Raw genomic sequence first — 15,285 nt, forward strand, 5'->3', positions numbered from 1 at the left:
AAAATACCGCGATGCTTAAAGGTGAAGGTTTATAACGAATGTGTGTTGCCGGTGATGACATATGGATTCGAGACGTGGTCACTTACGACGGGGCTCATAAGGTTAAAGATCACCCAGGGAGCTATGGAGAAGGCTATGACTGGAGTTTCTTTGCGAGATCGAATCAGAAAAAATAAGTTCCGCAGAAGAACTTAGATCGCTGAAGTAGCTCGAAGAACTGCTCGTATGATGGCAGTGATGGCCGTTGGGGTCGAAAGCTGGCAGTGCTGGACCAGTCGTCGTGACAATCTTTTGGCGAGGCCTATGATTTGAACTGGGCGTCTACCAGCTAAAAATAAAAAGAAGAATGGCGCAACTACAAGACGAATGTTCGTGTTGACATTGACACTTTTATACAGTCCGAGGGGGTATGGTATTACATATATATAACTGACTTATAGTCGGTATATTTTTGTACAGTCTCTCTCTCCCCATATGAATGCCTTTTTGGAATTTCTTTTTTGTAGCTTTTTAGACAGAGGGGGTCACTTACTCTCTCGTCCTTACCATGGTGTTTTGAAATAAATATACGTAAACATATTTTTTACAAAACAAGCATATATTTTTGTTTAAAAAGATGTCAGTGGAATATAAATGTAAGAAATCTTTTGGTTTTGTTTGTTTTTAAGGGATTCAATATATGTAAATAGTTTTTATTTGTATACACAACATTTTTATTTATACTAACACAGTTAATTGTTTTAAAACATAAATGTCTGTATAGAATAATAATTTTAACGATTTCTTTCTTCGTAAAAATCAAAAATTTTGATATAGTTTATCCAAAATATATTTTTATTTACTAAATTCTGTTATACATTTTAGTTTTAAACTTTTATATGGTTTTGAGATTCGGCCATAAGGTTGCATTATCACACGTGTCTCCATGAAAAGGTCTATGCGTGTATATATTTTGAATAAAAAATGCACTACAGTGGTGTCTTTAAAACGATACAATTGAGAATGCACTTTGAAGTTTTGTTTATAAAAAAATTCGTAAACACTCTGATAACAAATTGATAGGGGGCAAGGTTAACAACGAAATATCAGAAATTATTAAGTTTTCTTTTTTTATTAACGTTCAGTTATAAATGATAATTTGTAAAGGTTATAGAGAAAGGACGATACTTTGTAATGTGTTATGTTCGAACATAAACATATACAAATCAAATTTACTTGTGTTTCTAGAATTTTCAGGAGATATAATAAAAAGACTCGGATGAAGTTTTTTCACAAACGTGTGTTACCGGTGATTCATAAGAGGTACTAGATCATCCAGAGAGAAATAGAAAGGGTTTTGCTCGGAGTTTCGCTGCGAGGTCGAATGAGTAATGAGGATATATACAGAAGAACCAAGATCAACGAAGTAACTCTAAGAATTGCTGGTAGGCGAGACACAATGATAGTGCAATCGATGAACGTTGACGGTTTACGCGGCGTGGATAGTTCCTTCAGAACGACGACATAGTTAAGATCATGTCGTATTATTCCTTAAATTATATAATAATCTACTAACTAAATTGAGAAAATTATAATAAATTTAAGCATACATTTATGTATATATTTATTATATTGTATTAACCATTGATTTTTTAATTCATACCATGCATAAATTGACATCATGAGCTAGCTATACATTCATTTATTCATATCTTTTATACCTATAATCTATCACCCTGTATGACCAATTTATTTCGGTTATAAGCTAATAATAAAACAGAAAACTGTTCTAATTATATATATCGATTGCAATAAAGATTCAAGAATGGAATCATAGCCTCTTTGTTGACCAATAAGGAATGTCGCCAGATCTTCTTGACTTTTGTATGAAGGTCATAGGACCTATGGTAAGAGCCAACAAATAAAGAGTTTAAATGAAATAAAACAAAAAAGAAAGGAAAGTGATAATAAACTGTGATATAGATAAGAAGGAAAGAAAATAATATTAATTTTGAACCAAGGAATATAAATCTAAAAAGCAAAAATAATAGAAGATGTAAATGTAGGAACCTACAGAGAAGGCGTTGAAAGTTGAGGCGATGTACGATAGGAATGGTAAAGGAAGAAAAAGAGAAATTAATGGAAGATATTAAGAAGAATGAGAGAGAATTATTAATTGCATAAATAGTCCCTGCTTTACCGTGGTACGAGAGAAAGAGAGGTCCGTAAAAACGGGTGCCATATAAAATATATAAATAAATATTATATTCAATTGTATAAAAACAGTTAACCCAATTAACCCAATAATTAGGTTAACAAAATCAATCCGCTTAAAAATATAACTCGGCTATTGCGTTTAGAAATAAAGTACCCTTTTGAATTTTTTTTTGTTTCCTTCGAACAATGTTTCGTTTCTCTGACCAGGTGTTTGCTAACAATGCCCGCGGGTGTTTCACCTACTGTTCGCTAATTGAGAGAGATTATCAAGTTACGTAGCTCCGGGCGTTTCGTCTTGTTTTTTGATACACCTGAAATCTTTCGCTGCTCATTTTGTAATACGATAAGTCGCTTCTATATTATACTCTAAGAAAACTTCGTGGGGCTGAATACTGTAATGGAACTTAATGACATTTGATCGTCTAATAATTATTAATGTTTTTATTATTTATATATATATTGCCTTGACTAACATACGAACATACAATACAAAATACAAGATGAAGATAGAGTAGCCTTCTGCCAAGGTGAGAAAAGAGGCATGCTCAGGATAAAATGTTGACAGAAGGCATAGTTAATGTCGCTAAATGCTGGCAGCGCAGGACTGGTATCCAAGGCAATCTTTGACGGAGGTCTGTACCATGCAGTGAGCTTCCATCAGCTCAAAAGAAGAAGATCAACAATATCAACATCAGAAAAAGAACTGAAATAAAGAGTGAAACTACTCAAGTGGCATTCGTCAGGACATGTCTGACCAACATGAGACTGGCAAAACGTCTAACAGAGTGGAAGCCAAGGGACGACCAAGTAAAAGATGGAACGATGCCTTTAGCCAGCGACGGAGATCCTCGTGGATGAGTGAGACACGGCATCGTGATGGATGGAGGGGTTTAGGAGAGGGGGTAACCTACTCTAGATTATTACTTAGTAGTAATAAAGGCTATATTTGTTTTAATTTTATTTATATTACGCGCACCGGGTACAGACAACCTTGCTGAGGTACTCGGAAGACTGAGACAGTACTATTGGTAATCTATGGGGGAGGATCATGTCCAGTTGTGGTTGAAACGATGATGGTGGTGGTAAATCTATGTACCTCTAAGTCCTAGTTTTGTACGTTGAATAGTAATTATTATAAATTGTATATATGACCACCGACAAGCGCTCTTTAGGTCGACATGTCATCTACTGTACATATATGAGAAGGACATATCTCCATATATATATATATATATATATATATACATATATTTATATATATATAGAGAGAGAGAGAGTTCATTTACTGACTTATTAGAGAATATTTTGATGACGTCTGTCCATATCGTTAGAGAGCGTCCATGAAATCACTTTTCCTTCCACCACCAAATGTTTCATTGAGTCCTCATCACGGGTGACATGTCCAAAAAACATGATGATTTGTGTTGACACAGTCGACGATCACCTCTCTTTTATGTTGACTTCTTTGAGGATCGAAACGTTGTTTCGGTGCGACGTCGACGAGATTGTAAGGATTCGTCACCAGCACCACATCTCCGGGGAGTAAGTTTTCCATCACCACATCTCCAGAGAGTAAATTTTCTCTTTTGATCTCCGCTATGTATAAAAAGATAAAAAACACCAGGCTTCTCTTGAGTTATACCTTTGTATTCCTGGTTATTCCACATAAGATTATTTAGACTTGTGAGGAATGCCAGGAGCCCAATTTCATAGGAATTCTCCTATAAGACATCTCCCAAATTAAAGTAGGTGGGTTCCAAACATGCCATGATTTAAAGAGAGCCCAACAGACTGGCAGTCTCAGACTGGTTTTTTGTGACAAATAATCTTAACACGTATTAGAGAAAACTTAAAAAAAATCTTTCACATTTTTATAAGAATTTTTTTATACATGTAATTCAAATACATTATACCTGAATGTATTTTAATATAACACTAAGTTGCCGACAAAATGATTACTCATTGTGTAGCATATATCGTATATCTAGTTTTCTTTTGTTTCTAATGCTATGTGTACATTGTTTTTTAATATTCATATATATTTAGACCAGATTTTCGTTTAATGGATGTGATTTTCTCCCAACGCGAGGCCTAAGCCACACTAGATATCAATTTGATTCTTAAAGATGGCAATTTTAAAATGACTTTACACGCTTTTATAAATGTGTTTTAATATAAAAATTACATGTGTTGTATAGAGTAGTGATTCTATAAAGTCTGGGAATAAATATGTTTGTGAAATAGTGGCATAAATCGATATGTAAATAAGGTTAATGAGAGGTTATTAGAACGTCGTACGTAAAATCTATCTGCAGTTATTCAACAGCACAGGTAATTCACACTGGTGCCAAAGTATAGTTTCACAATTGTTATTTGTTATTAATTTCAGGAACGATACGCCGGCTTTTAATGTTTTATAAATACGAGGCATTGTTCTATATGCGACACAATACCGTGCCGTGTTCGCGGACCGCTAGAATCCGATATGCGACCGTCTCACCTCGCCTCGCACCGCACGCCTGACACATTCTTCAACACGCAAATTGTCCGGACATTTGTTGGCAGCATTCAATTATTTATCTCTCATTGCTAATTAATCTATTTTATTTTAATACTTTTTATTTTACACGATAAAAAATATATAGTAAAGAAAAATATACAATGGGCGGATCGAATCACGCGAGGCAATTTTTTCCAGACAAACATAGTATGGAAACAGTAGAAGTATAAATAATGGATAGTTAACACAACAAAACACATATATATATATATATATATATATATATATATATATATATATATATATTTGTATGTAATACATTTTATAGATACAATAATAATATAAAGATCTTCTTCTTCTTCCTTCCCTTTTCCCTTTATTTGGGGTCGGGTCTCCTTATCAATTTGCGCACAATAATTACATAAAGAAATATAATAAAATATAAATAATATATAGATACAATTAAAATATAAAGTTATCAAATTGAATTGGATAATTAATAAAATAATTATTTTGTGATAATTAATAAATATTAATTAATAATATAAACAATGTGAATTTGATATATATATAGATCATTTTCTATTGATTAACGTACGTAAAACCATATCCGAAATTCAATAGTTTGAAAAAATAACTAACAATACACCAATACCACACAATGCGTCGTGGTTACGTTCCAAAAAAACACGACGCAAATTGAAACGCCGCAAAGTCAAATTAAGATTTTCTATAGCAAACCATGTAAAGATCGAAGATAGGTTCCAGGGTTACGAAAATTCTACTTTTTAAAAATAAAATTGAACAAAGTAAACATTTAAAAAACAAAAGTTATATAAGTCTGCCAATAAATAAATTACAATAATATTTACTTTTTAAGTAACCAGAAACAACACGTTAAAATTGATATCAATTTATAATTCTCTTTTAAGAAAGCACAACACACTACATTACAACACACTACGTAATAGAAACTGAACTCTAGAATTAGCAAAACAAAGTGAAAATGTAATTGTATTAAAATTGCGTTGATTTATAGTTAGAAATGTAATCCCCGAGTTTTGATGGCATGACGCAATTAGAAACTAAAGTGTCGTCATAAAAAAAATTAAAGACTCGAACCCAAAACAACGCAACCTCGAAAATCTAATGACGCACATTGATAATTAGAACTTAAGCAGCGACGCAACTTCGAAACAAACGTAAAACGATACGACGCAAGCGAGGTATAGGTGTATATAGATATTGTTACAAAAAGATTTTTCAATATTCCCAAATCACTGTATTAAAATTCACTATTATTTACTATCTATTCCTAACGACTTTAGCTTGTCGGATTTATATAGAAAACACGTATTAATATAATTTTTTTTTCGAACTAAAAAAAATTATCAAAGCTTAAAGAAATTTTCCTGCTAAATTAGCTATACCATTAAAGGTTTTTCACCTATAACTAATTTTCTTATACAATAATAAACATTAAAGGCAAGATCCCGGACTATGACATTATAAGATATAACAAAGAATAGATTACATAAACATATGTCGTAGTTTTAACCTTTAGACAACAACTAAAAATCAGTTCTTCCTCAAAGATATCAATGGGGGATATAACATAATCGCCACTCCTGGAAGGCGGGTTGGCGATCGCAATGTTGTATTATTGGTACGAAGAGGATTCCATCTTCTGGAAACTTCTTTGTGAACAGCGTCAATCCTATATAATTATTGCACTTAATTTTAATTATATAAGACTGTATATCGGGAATCGAACTCGCAACCTACAGTCGCGAGGCATCAATCCTCTACCGCTGTTCAGATATACCAGACGACCAATAATCGTCAGATCATGTTATAGGCGGAAGTCTTTCCAGTCTGTGGTCTCACCTACAGGATAAAGTGCTACGCTTTGTAGCAGTGTCGAATAGTTTAATTTGTCAAAGAATTTCGTTATTACGGATTCTATCTCGTACAGAAATCTCCAGCATAGCCTTTTCCTTTGGATACAACCTTTCATATAAATAATAATCAAAATATTTTTTACCAATCAAAATATTTTTTGTCAATCGAAATTTTTTTTAACAGTCAAAATATTTTTTAACAATCAAAATTTTTTTTGTCAATCAAAATTTTTTTTAACAGTCAAAATATTTTTTATCAATCAAAATATTTTTACAAGCACTTTGGAATCGTCAATCAACATAAAATGTCGGCATCGTTGTTCCTATAGGAAACTACCGCCGGCTCGGAAGGCAGTTCTGCTGAGAGCCGGCGAGAAACTCAACAGTTGCTCTTTACTAATATAGTTTTATAAACAGTCCACGACAATATTTAGCATCCTGAGTGGGCTTAGATATTTAATTACACACATTAACATCGTTTTCTTTAAATATTGGTTTCAAATCTCTCCAATGGCAGATCTGAAATTGATTGTGGAATTTTATTGCACGTATATACCTTGTGCCTTAAATATATTGTAATAATTTAAATAATAAACTAGAAACATACAATTCGTTGGAATTTGTAAGATATGAATTTATCATATAACACTGTTAGAAAAGCTATCGTTCGTTCGGAGCTTTGAAGCCAAATAAACTTTCACAAAGTGAAAACTGTTGAAATAATTTTGAAACTCTTTTCTCTAAAAGTTAAAGACGTAGTTAAAATTTATTATTTGATAGAGATGGCCCAGTGGTCGAGAATTGAGATTTACGATCGTAGCTCGCGAGTTCAATTCCCGGTATACAGTTTTATATTTAATTCATACTTGTACATTAATTATATTGGATTGTGACTGCTGAGAAAACAGTTTCCTGAGGATAATCAGCAACGTCATCTGCGTACGAATATACCTCACTGCGATCGTCAACCCGTGCTGCCAAAAGTGGCAATTATAGTATATCTCCCTATAGAATACGTCTATTGGTCTTACCCAATGTAGTTTAGAATTTTATTCCGGTATATTTTTAATAAGTATTAAAATTAGTAGATTTTGTACCCACCTCTAAAAAGTAGTAAAATAAGATTTTGTTCACAAATCATATTTATCAGTATACGTAACTATTACTGAATGCATTAATGAAATTAATAATTTTTTGATATTATTCGTTAGTAACTCAAGATTTTTTTCCGAAAATCGAACCTACGAACGCAAGTCTTAGTCCTCTACCGCTTGGTGTAGTGGTACTACTCGTTATATAGAAATGGGGATGGTGGTAAGGTAGTGAACAGTGGCGTAGCTAGGGGGTGGCGAGCGGGGCGGCCGCACCAGGCACCACAAGTAGAGGGGCACCAAAGTTGAAAATAATTTTTTTGAAAAATTTTTTTTGAATGATGAATAATGAAATGTTAAAAGAAAAATGAAAACCATAAATTAAAGTAAATAACATAAAAAGAATATAGAATTTTACTATTTTTGTGCTAAAAAAATTGTTAAATGATATTAACATTTAAAAAAAATAAACGTTTACAAATTATAATATACACAGTGTAATTAATCCGTGTAATTAATTAATCAGTGTAATTAGTGTAGTTAATCCTTTCATTTGCAAAACACATAGTGTTTTTTAAAAGGGCCCTAAATGACAAAATAATAAATTATTACATTATTGCAAGATTATTTAATGATAAATAGATTAAATCATCTTGCAATCGACACTATTGTTTTTGAAAATGTGATTAATGACTTTGCAGGCCAAAAAGCGAGGAATGTTCGTTTTTAAATTTTCCCAATAAATTTTATTAAGGTCTAATGTTATTTTATATACATTTATTATTATTTTGAACCAAAAAATATATTAACTACATTCTGTTCTGAATTTTAAAATTATTCAGACTCTTTAGGGGGGGGGGGGGGAAGGGGCAACAAGCCTCAATCTGCCCCAGGCCCCAAATACTATAGCTACGCCACTGGTAGTGAAGTTCAAAGAATTCCATCTAAATGAATCCTGTAAAAAAAATTGACAAACTCGCCAACCGCCGGCGGTGTTCAAAGCTACTTTTCATTATCTCTTACGGTATACGAGAATGTATCTTATAACATCATACCATGACTTTTTTAATTCGGTCTTTCGTCGAATGTTTTACACTTACGGATATATTTTAATGTATATATTAAACTAGTTGTGCTCTGCTACTTCATTTCGTAGAATTTACAAAAAACAATTAATCTATTTTACTATTTTAGTTTTATTTTCATCAGGTAAATTTCACAGTATCCATAAATTCTTGTCATAAATCTAAACGCCATCTTTCGTTTGATGTTTTCATTTCAATTCAAATCGGTATCAACTGTAAGGGCAATATATGAATTTCACTGGGATGACAGTGGCGCCATCTGTCTAAAATTGGTGGAACCAACTAAGCAACTCGTAGGCTCATGTAAAACAACTTTGCTACAGATCATCACATGATCAAATGCATACTTTACAATTTTATTAAGATATACAGACAAACATGCATATTTATATACATAAAAAATAAAGCCTCACTCGAGCCTTTACTAAAATATCTATATAAATTTTTAATTAATTAGCACAACCATTGTCGAGTTTATCGCTCATTAAAATGTATGGCAATTCGTTTTAATTTATATAGGATGATTAATTGTGTTAGTAAACATTTTAAAGATGTGACATCTTTTAAAATGTCTATAAAAATAAATGGAAACACACGTTTTCAGCAATAATAAATAACGTAACAGTAACATAAAAAATACCTCAATGTTTGAAGGCGAAGATCTTTGACCAATGTGTGTTGACGGTGATGACATACAGATCCGAGACGTGGTCACTTACACGTGGTCACCTAGAGATGTCTTTGCTTGGAGTCAGGCTGCGTGATCAAAGATGATGAGACACGCAGAAGAACCAACATCACTGACGTAGCTTAAAGAACTGTTCGTCCGAAGTGGCAGTGATGACCGTTGGGGCAGAAAGGTGGCGACCACGAGCCGGTAGAAGCCGCTGGACGCAGGCAGTGCAAGACCCTTGAAGTGGGCGCCCATCGGCTAAAAAAAAGAAAAGAATATAAAATATATAACAAAAAAACTTTTTAAAAAATTCGAATTACTATCTGTCTCTGTAGAGTTTGTACTGTCACGTGATACAGGCAATCTACAATAAAAAAATAAAATTACCGTAACATATTTCAGACGAAACAATGTCACAATTCACGTTACTCATTGAAGAGTAATTGACGCGGAATGGTTTATAAATAAAATTTTGTTTGCGCACTTGTAAGATTTTTTGATGACGTCAGTAGCGATATTTCTTAAGTTCTGAAATTTACATTTAAATAACATCTATAATTAGTTGAAACAATCGTATCATGATTACTGCCTTCAATACGTATTACATCATTAGCGGAAGGCGCGGCACGCGGGTTGTGGCCCACTCCCAGCCGGTCCATTGGGAAATCTATGGGTGAGCTGTCCAACTGTGGGCAACGGTTGAAATGATGACGAAGTTACTTTTATATGATACTAGCCCGCAAACGTTGTTTTGCAAAAAAAATATTTTTAATTTTCAATTTAAAAATAAGGATTGATCGTAGAGGGGTGAAAATTTAGGTTTGTATGTATTTTTGTATGCTGTATCATAATAAAATAAAAACCAAAAAAATTGTCTAAAAAATTAAAAATTAAATTTAGGGGTGGACCACCCTTATCACTTAGGGGTATGGAAAATAGATAGTAGCCGATTCTCAGACATACTGAATACGCATGTAAAATTTGGTAAAAATCGGTCAAGCCGTTTCGGAGGAGTTCAAGTTCGAACACCATGACACAAGAATTTTATATATTAGATATAACCATAAATAAAACGTTTAATTTATATAAGATATACCAATTATATAGAAGTAATTAAAAAATAAAATCGTACATTTTTATTCAGACTGTAAATGTGAAATAGAATTGTATTATTCATATGAACCGCGTAATAAATGAAATTAATTAAAACATCGAGTAAATGGCTATTGTTTTCCTTTTTAATTCATCGTATAAGAATGACGTGATTCATTTAAATCTATAAACGCAAGGAGTTTTTAATGTCATCGGTAAGTTTAAAATTATTCCATATATCTTTGCACGTTAGTTCGCAATGAGCTTCGCGTTTTTTACTTTTTATCATCAGCGAGAATCACATCATCATCAGATCAGCTGATAGATGCTCACTGTGTTCGACAACCTTTCGGCACGAATTGCAATTGATTAGTTTGACAGTTCAAATGTTAAATTTAATTTTGAAATATATTACATTAATTTAATACAACGGGACTCAGTACTTCCGACAGTAAGTCTGTAGGGACATTTTTTTTTAATTATAAACAGTTTTTTTTTAATTAAAAGGCAAAAACCACTATGATATACAGCCAGATACAAATGGTTGATTTACAATTTAGTTAATTTTCGTCAAGTCGCTGAAATACAGGCGGTGCGCGACCGATATTCGTGGCGATCTTTGGCGGAAGTATATCACAGTGGACCTCTACTGATATATCCAGATAACACTTAATATACAGGATGTTTAATTGTATATGTAAAAAATTTAAAAGAATGATTGTATAGGTTCTCTGTTGTAAATCAACAACATAGTTAAAAAATCGTTTTCGAAATTCAAATTTTTACTTAATAAAATTAAGCATTTTTTACTATCTGTCCATGTAGACTGTATGCTGCCAGATGTTATTGTCCTGTTGCATTAAAATATAAAAAAAACGCTTTTATAGCTATAGCTTTATACAGGAAATAGATGTATTATAATGAAAAGTTCTAAATTTGAATTTGAAGTTTTTTTTTTTTAAATTGCAACAGTGTTTGTGGCCAGACTATGTATATATAGTGTATATATTTGCAACCAATTCGCCTTCAATGTTTACTTACCAACCGCTTACATGAGATGAATTCTAAGAAACCAATGCAGGCAGTCACGTACGTCTACAATCGGCTAAATCTCGCTCTAACTATATGATAAACGTGGCTAGATTTAGCCCGTGACTATGCCTGCGTGAAAAGTAACTAAATCATTTTTTTTCGTATCACTTTTCACCAATCATCATTAATTACATTAGCAATACCAGCTTTTCATTTCTTTTAGATATAACTTGGCAAAAATAATTTGTTTGGCATCTTAAAATTTGCCTACAAATTATTTAATAAATTATACTCAATACAAGCCACCAGTACGAGTCTAGGAACAGTTACAGCCTTAGAATATACTTGTACTTTTGAATCGACGATTATTTTTACATTATAAACAGTATGCTACCACTGACTTTGAACGCTGAACTGCTGAAAAACGCCGACTAAACACTCGACATTTTAATTTTTCACGTATACATTAGAATAATAACCCAGAAAATGTCTCAAAAAAATAAGTTCCATACATTTCTATAAAATAAAAACTCTTGAATGCTATAATAAGATTTTATTAACAGTATACATTTAATTTTAGATTTATAACTAAGAAATGGAAGGTTGTAGATATCTTATGAAACTTTTTTATGTATTCCCAGACCTATGAACATGTAAATATATATAAATATATATAAATATATATATATATATATATATATATATATATTGCAGGTTCGAGAAAATATAGCTTCGTAGAGAAAGATAAATAGATTCAATTATAAACACCTGTGGTGATTTAAATTCCTATCCGTACTTGTCATACATGTCGCCAGTCAAAACCAAAACATTCGCGTCAGGATCCTTTAAAACGAATCGTGTACGGTGTACAAAAAAAACTTTAGAGTAGAATTAAATTAAAATTATTAATAAAGTGTTAAAGTTTGCGAAAAAAATAATTTTATTTATTAATAATATATTAAATTAATAAATAAATTGTACACTTTCAATTACGTTGTTGTCTGGTCGTCGTGGCGATTTCTTCGGGAGGCCTATACTTTACAGAAGGCTTCTATCGACTTATATGTCGTTAACGATGACGGTTTATGAAAGGTTAATAATTAAAAGCCTTAAAGGTGTTAATAAATGTTGTAATCAAAGTATGGCATACATATAACATCATGATAATGTAAGAAAAATCGTTTCCTGAATTCGGCTATTTATTGAAAAATAAATAAATGTATCAGTTTATAGCGATAAATATCGTATATGTTTTAAATTATTTTATATTTATTTAGAGAACAACATTTATTCGTATAATTGTTCACATAGACATCATATAGTCAAAAGTAATTGGCTTCCGGAAGTCTAATAAAAGAAAATTAACAAATAAAATGTATTTGAGTGATTACTCTGTTGACATTTTTTGGTTTGATTACATCCCAACGCGCCTTTTAGTTTAGATTTACATTATTTACTTGTTTTTACATATTTTGGTCTACTTTATGCCGCTTGGTAATTTGATAAATATATAAAAATTATCCGAATTTAACATGCCGTATTTAGGTTGAAATGCAGTATAAAATGCAATGAATTTTCATTATATTAATAATGTTTTTAAATAGACTAGTGTAAGTCGTATAAAAGTTTAATATATTATGTTCGATAAAGTTTAATATTTCAAAGCTGATGCCAAAAGAATTGTCTATGTGCTATCGCCTCCCACATTGCGAACGCGGCATTTATCTATCGGGTTCGAATAACACGTTAAATGCAGTATGCACATAACTGAATTCACTGCACCCACTCCGTGTTTGTTCCCTGTCGAAAGCACACCTGCAAAATGTCCTGGTGTACGATATGTAACTATCTTTTGGAAATCCTTTTAGGATCATCCCCGTTCGACAACCGGATATGTCTGCAAGATACCAGCTCGGTTGAACCGCCGCCGCAGCAAAATGTGAAGGGGGATGAGGAGCTGTCTCGTGTTTACCAGACACTCACGATGCCGGCTCTTTCCAGAGAAGAGAACACCAGCTCCAATAATAGGTAATAACAAATTAACGAATTAATTATCAGTATTTGACTTTATTAAAAGTTTAATTAAAATAGTAATATAAATTATTTATTTTTTATTAATATCATTGGCAATTGCGAATAATTCATCTTACATTTAAATATTTATAGAAAATCATTTTGCGCATTTAAATTGATCAATTTTATGAGTTAAGAGAAGAATGCCAGAATAGCCCAATCCGAATGAAAAAAAAATTGCATTTAACTTTTCTAATGCGTGAGTTTCAAGCGAGTTACCTTAGTAAAGCCCACGAAAACTGTACTAACTAAATTTACTATGTTCATTGAGTTTTCCTTCAGTTGAATTCACTACAGAGAATCGAGGGTATTTTTGTAAAATTTATCGCGCACTATGTTACGTCATTTGTGCCGGTACGCGACTTTTGTAATGCGCCGTAGCATATAAAGTACTGTGATATAAAGGGTGTTCGGATCTAATCGTACCAGCGCATGGGGATGCGACCTCGTGGTCACCATCTATAAACTTTTCCATCTAAAATTTTTTTAAGTTGACACCGCCTTTTCCGACTAACCAACGTTACAAGTCAAAGGGAAATTTCGAATATCGATGCATTGTATTTAACATTATATTTGACATATAATTATTATAACAAACGCATTGAGTTTAAACCATTGATAATAATAATGTATTTTTGCGAATTAAAAGTATATGCTTATACCTGCTTTGTTGATCTCACGATTTGTGACAATTGCAGTTCGGATTCGAAAAATAAATCAAAGTCATCGACGCCGATCAGTCCGGGGAGTTCCTCGGAGATGAAGGCTCAGTCCACGACGCCGACGACCCAAGCCCTGACGAAACCGCCGTTCTCTTACGTCGCTCTCATTACCATGGCAATAGAGAACAGCCAGTCCAAGCGCGCAACTCTCAGCGAGATATACGCCTACATTACGAAAGAGTTCCCGTTCTTCGAAAAGAACAAAAAGGGTTGGCAGAACTCCATCCGGCATAATCTGAGCCTTAACGAATGCTTCATCAAGGTTCCGAGAGAAGGAGGTGGAGAAAGAAAGGGAAACTATTGGACCCTTGGTAAGTTATACTTTGAAACATAACCTTTTTTTAGTACTCGCGTTTCTGCATTGCGAAGGTAGCTCGCGAGCGAAGCGAATCGCTGGCGTATTCCCCTGCTTAGCTTAACTGTAGAACCTGTGTCAGTTAAGTGTTGTTTTAGACCCACAATGCAGGGGCATGTTCGAGGGCGGCAACTATAAGCGGCGGCGTCGGATGAAGAGGCCATTCCGCGCGACACCCTACTCCAAGACACTGTTCGGAGATGGGTACCACGTGGCGCACGTGGCCCAGCACGCGCACATGCAGCCGCTGCCACTTGGGGCAAGAAATTACTTCGGATCCAGCTCGCCCTATCCGCCTTCATACCCGCGCTACGATACGTGAGTCCATTTTTATTTTATTTATTTATAATTTTATATCAGATGCGTAAATAGTTAAACGCGGGCAACGTAAGACTGGACATCGTTGCAATCTTTGACGGAATAGTAAAATGTAAATAAAATCTAAAAATTAAGTCAAAGCTTTAATAATGCTGCAAACTGTGGTCTTGAAAGGAAGATGGAGGAAGAAAGGTAATACACAGAAGACAATTAGAATGTGAAGCTAGGTAAATTTCGTGCAAGAAGA

The 15,285-nt window shown here is 33.1% G+C and overlaps 1 protein-coding gene across 2 annotated transcripts in view; it reads left to right on the forward strand.

Annotated features, from left to right (window-relative positions):
• LOC137919330 (forkhead box protein L2-like) overlaps positions 1 to 15,285 on the forward strand; it is a 95,610-nt gene that overhangs the window by 65,839 nt on the left and 14,486 nt on the right. For both annotated transcript variants that reach the window (XR_011106726.1, XM_068762378.1), the window contains exons 3-5: positions 13,439 to 13,598; positions 14,342 to 14,676; positions 14,819 to 15,038. Coding sequence is in view for 1 of the 2 variants with exons in the window: in XM_068762378.1 (XP_068618479.1) it covers positions 13,439 to 13,598; positions 14,342 to 14,676; positions 14,819 to 15,038 (715 nt within the window). In the remaining variant the exon portion in view is untranslated. The remainder of the gene's footprint in view (positions 1 to 13,438; positions 13,599 to 14,341; positions 14,677 to 14,818; positions 15,039 to 15,285) is intronic.

This window comes from Battus philenor, unplaced genomic scaffold (assembly GCF_028537555.1).
Source record: "Battus philenor isolate CCGP_79_NKW_IND1 unplaced genomic scaffold, ilBatPhil1.0.hap1 SCAF_1, whole genome shotgun sequence".
Taxonomy (NCBI): Eukaryota; Metazoa; Arthropoda; class Insecta; order Lepidoptera; family Papilionidae; genus Battus; species Battus philenor.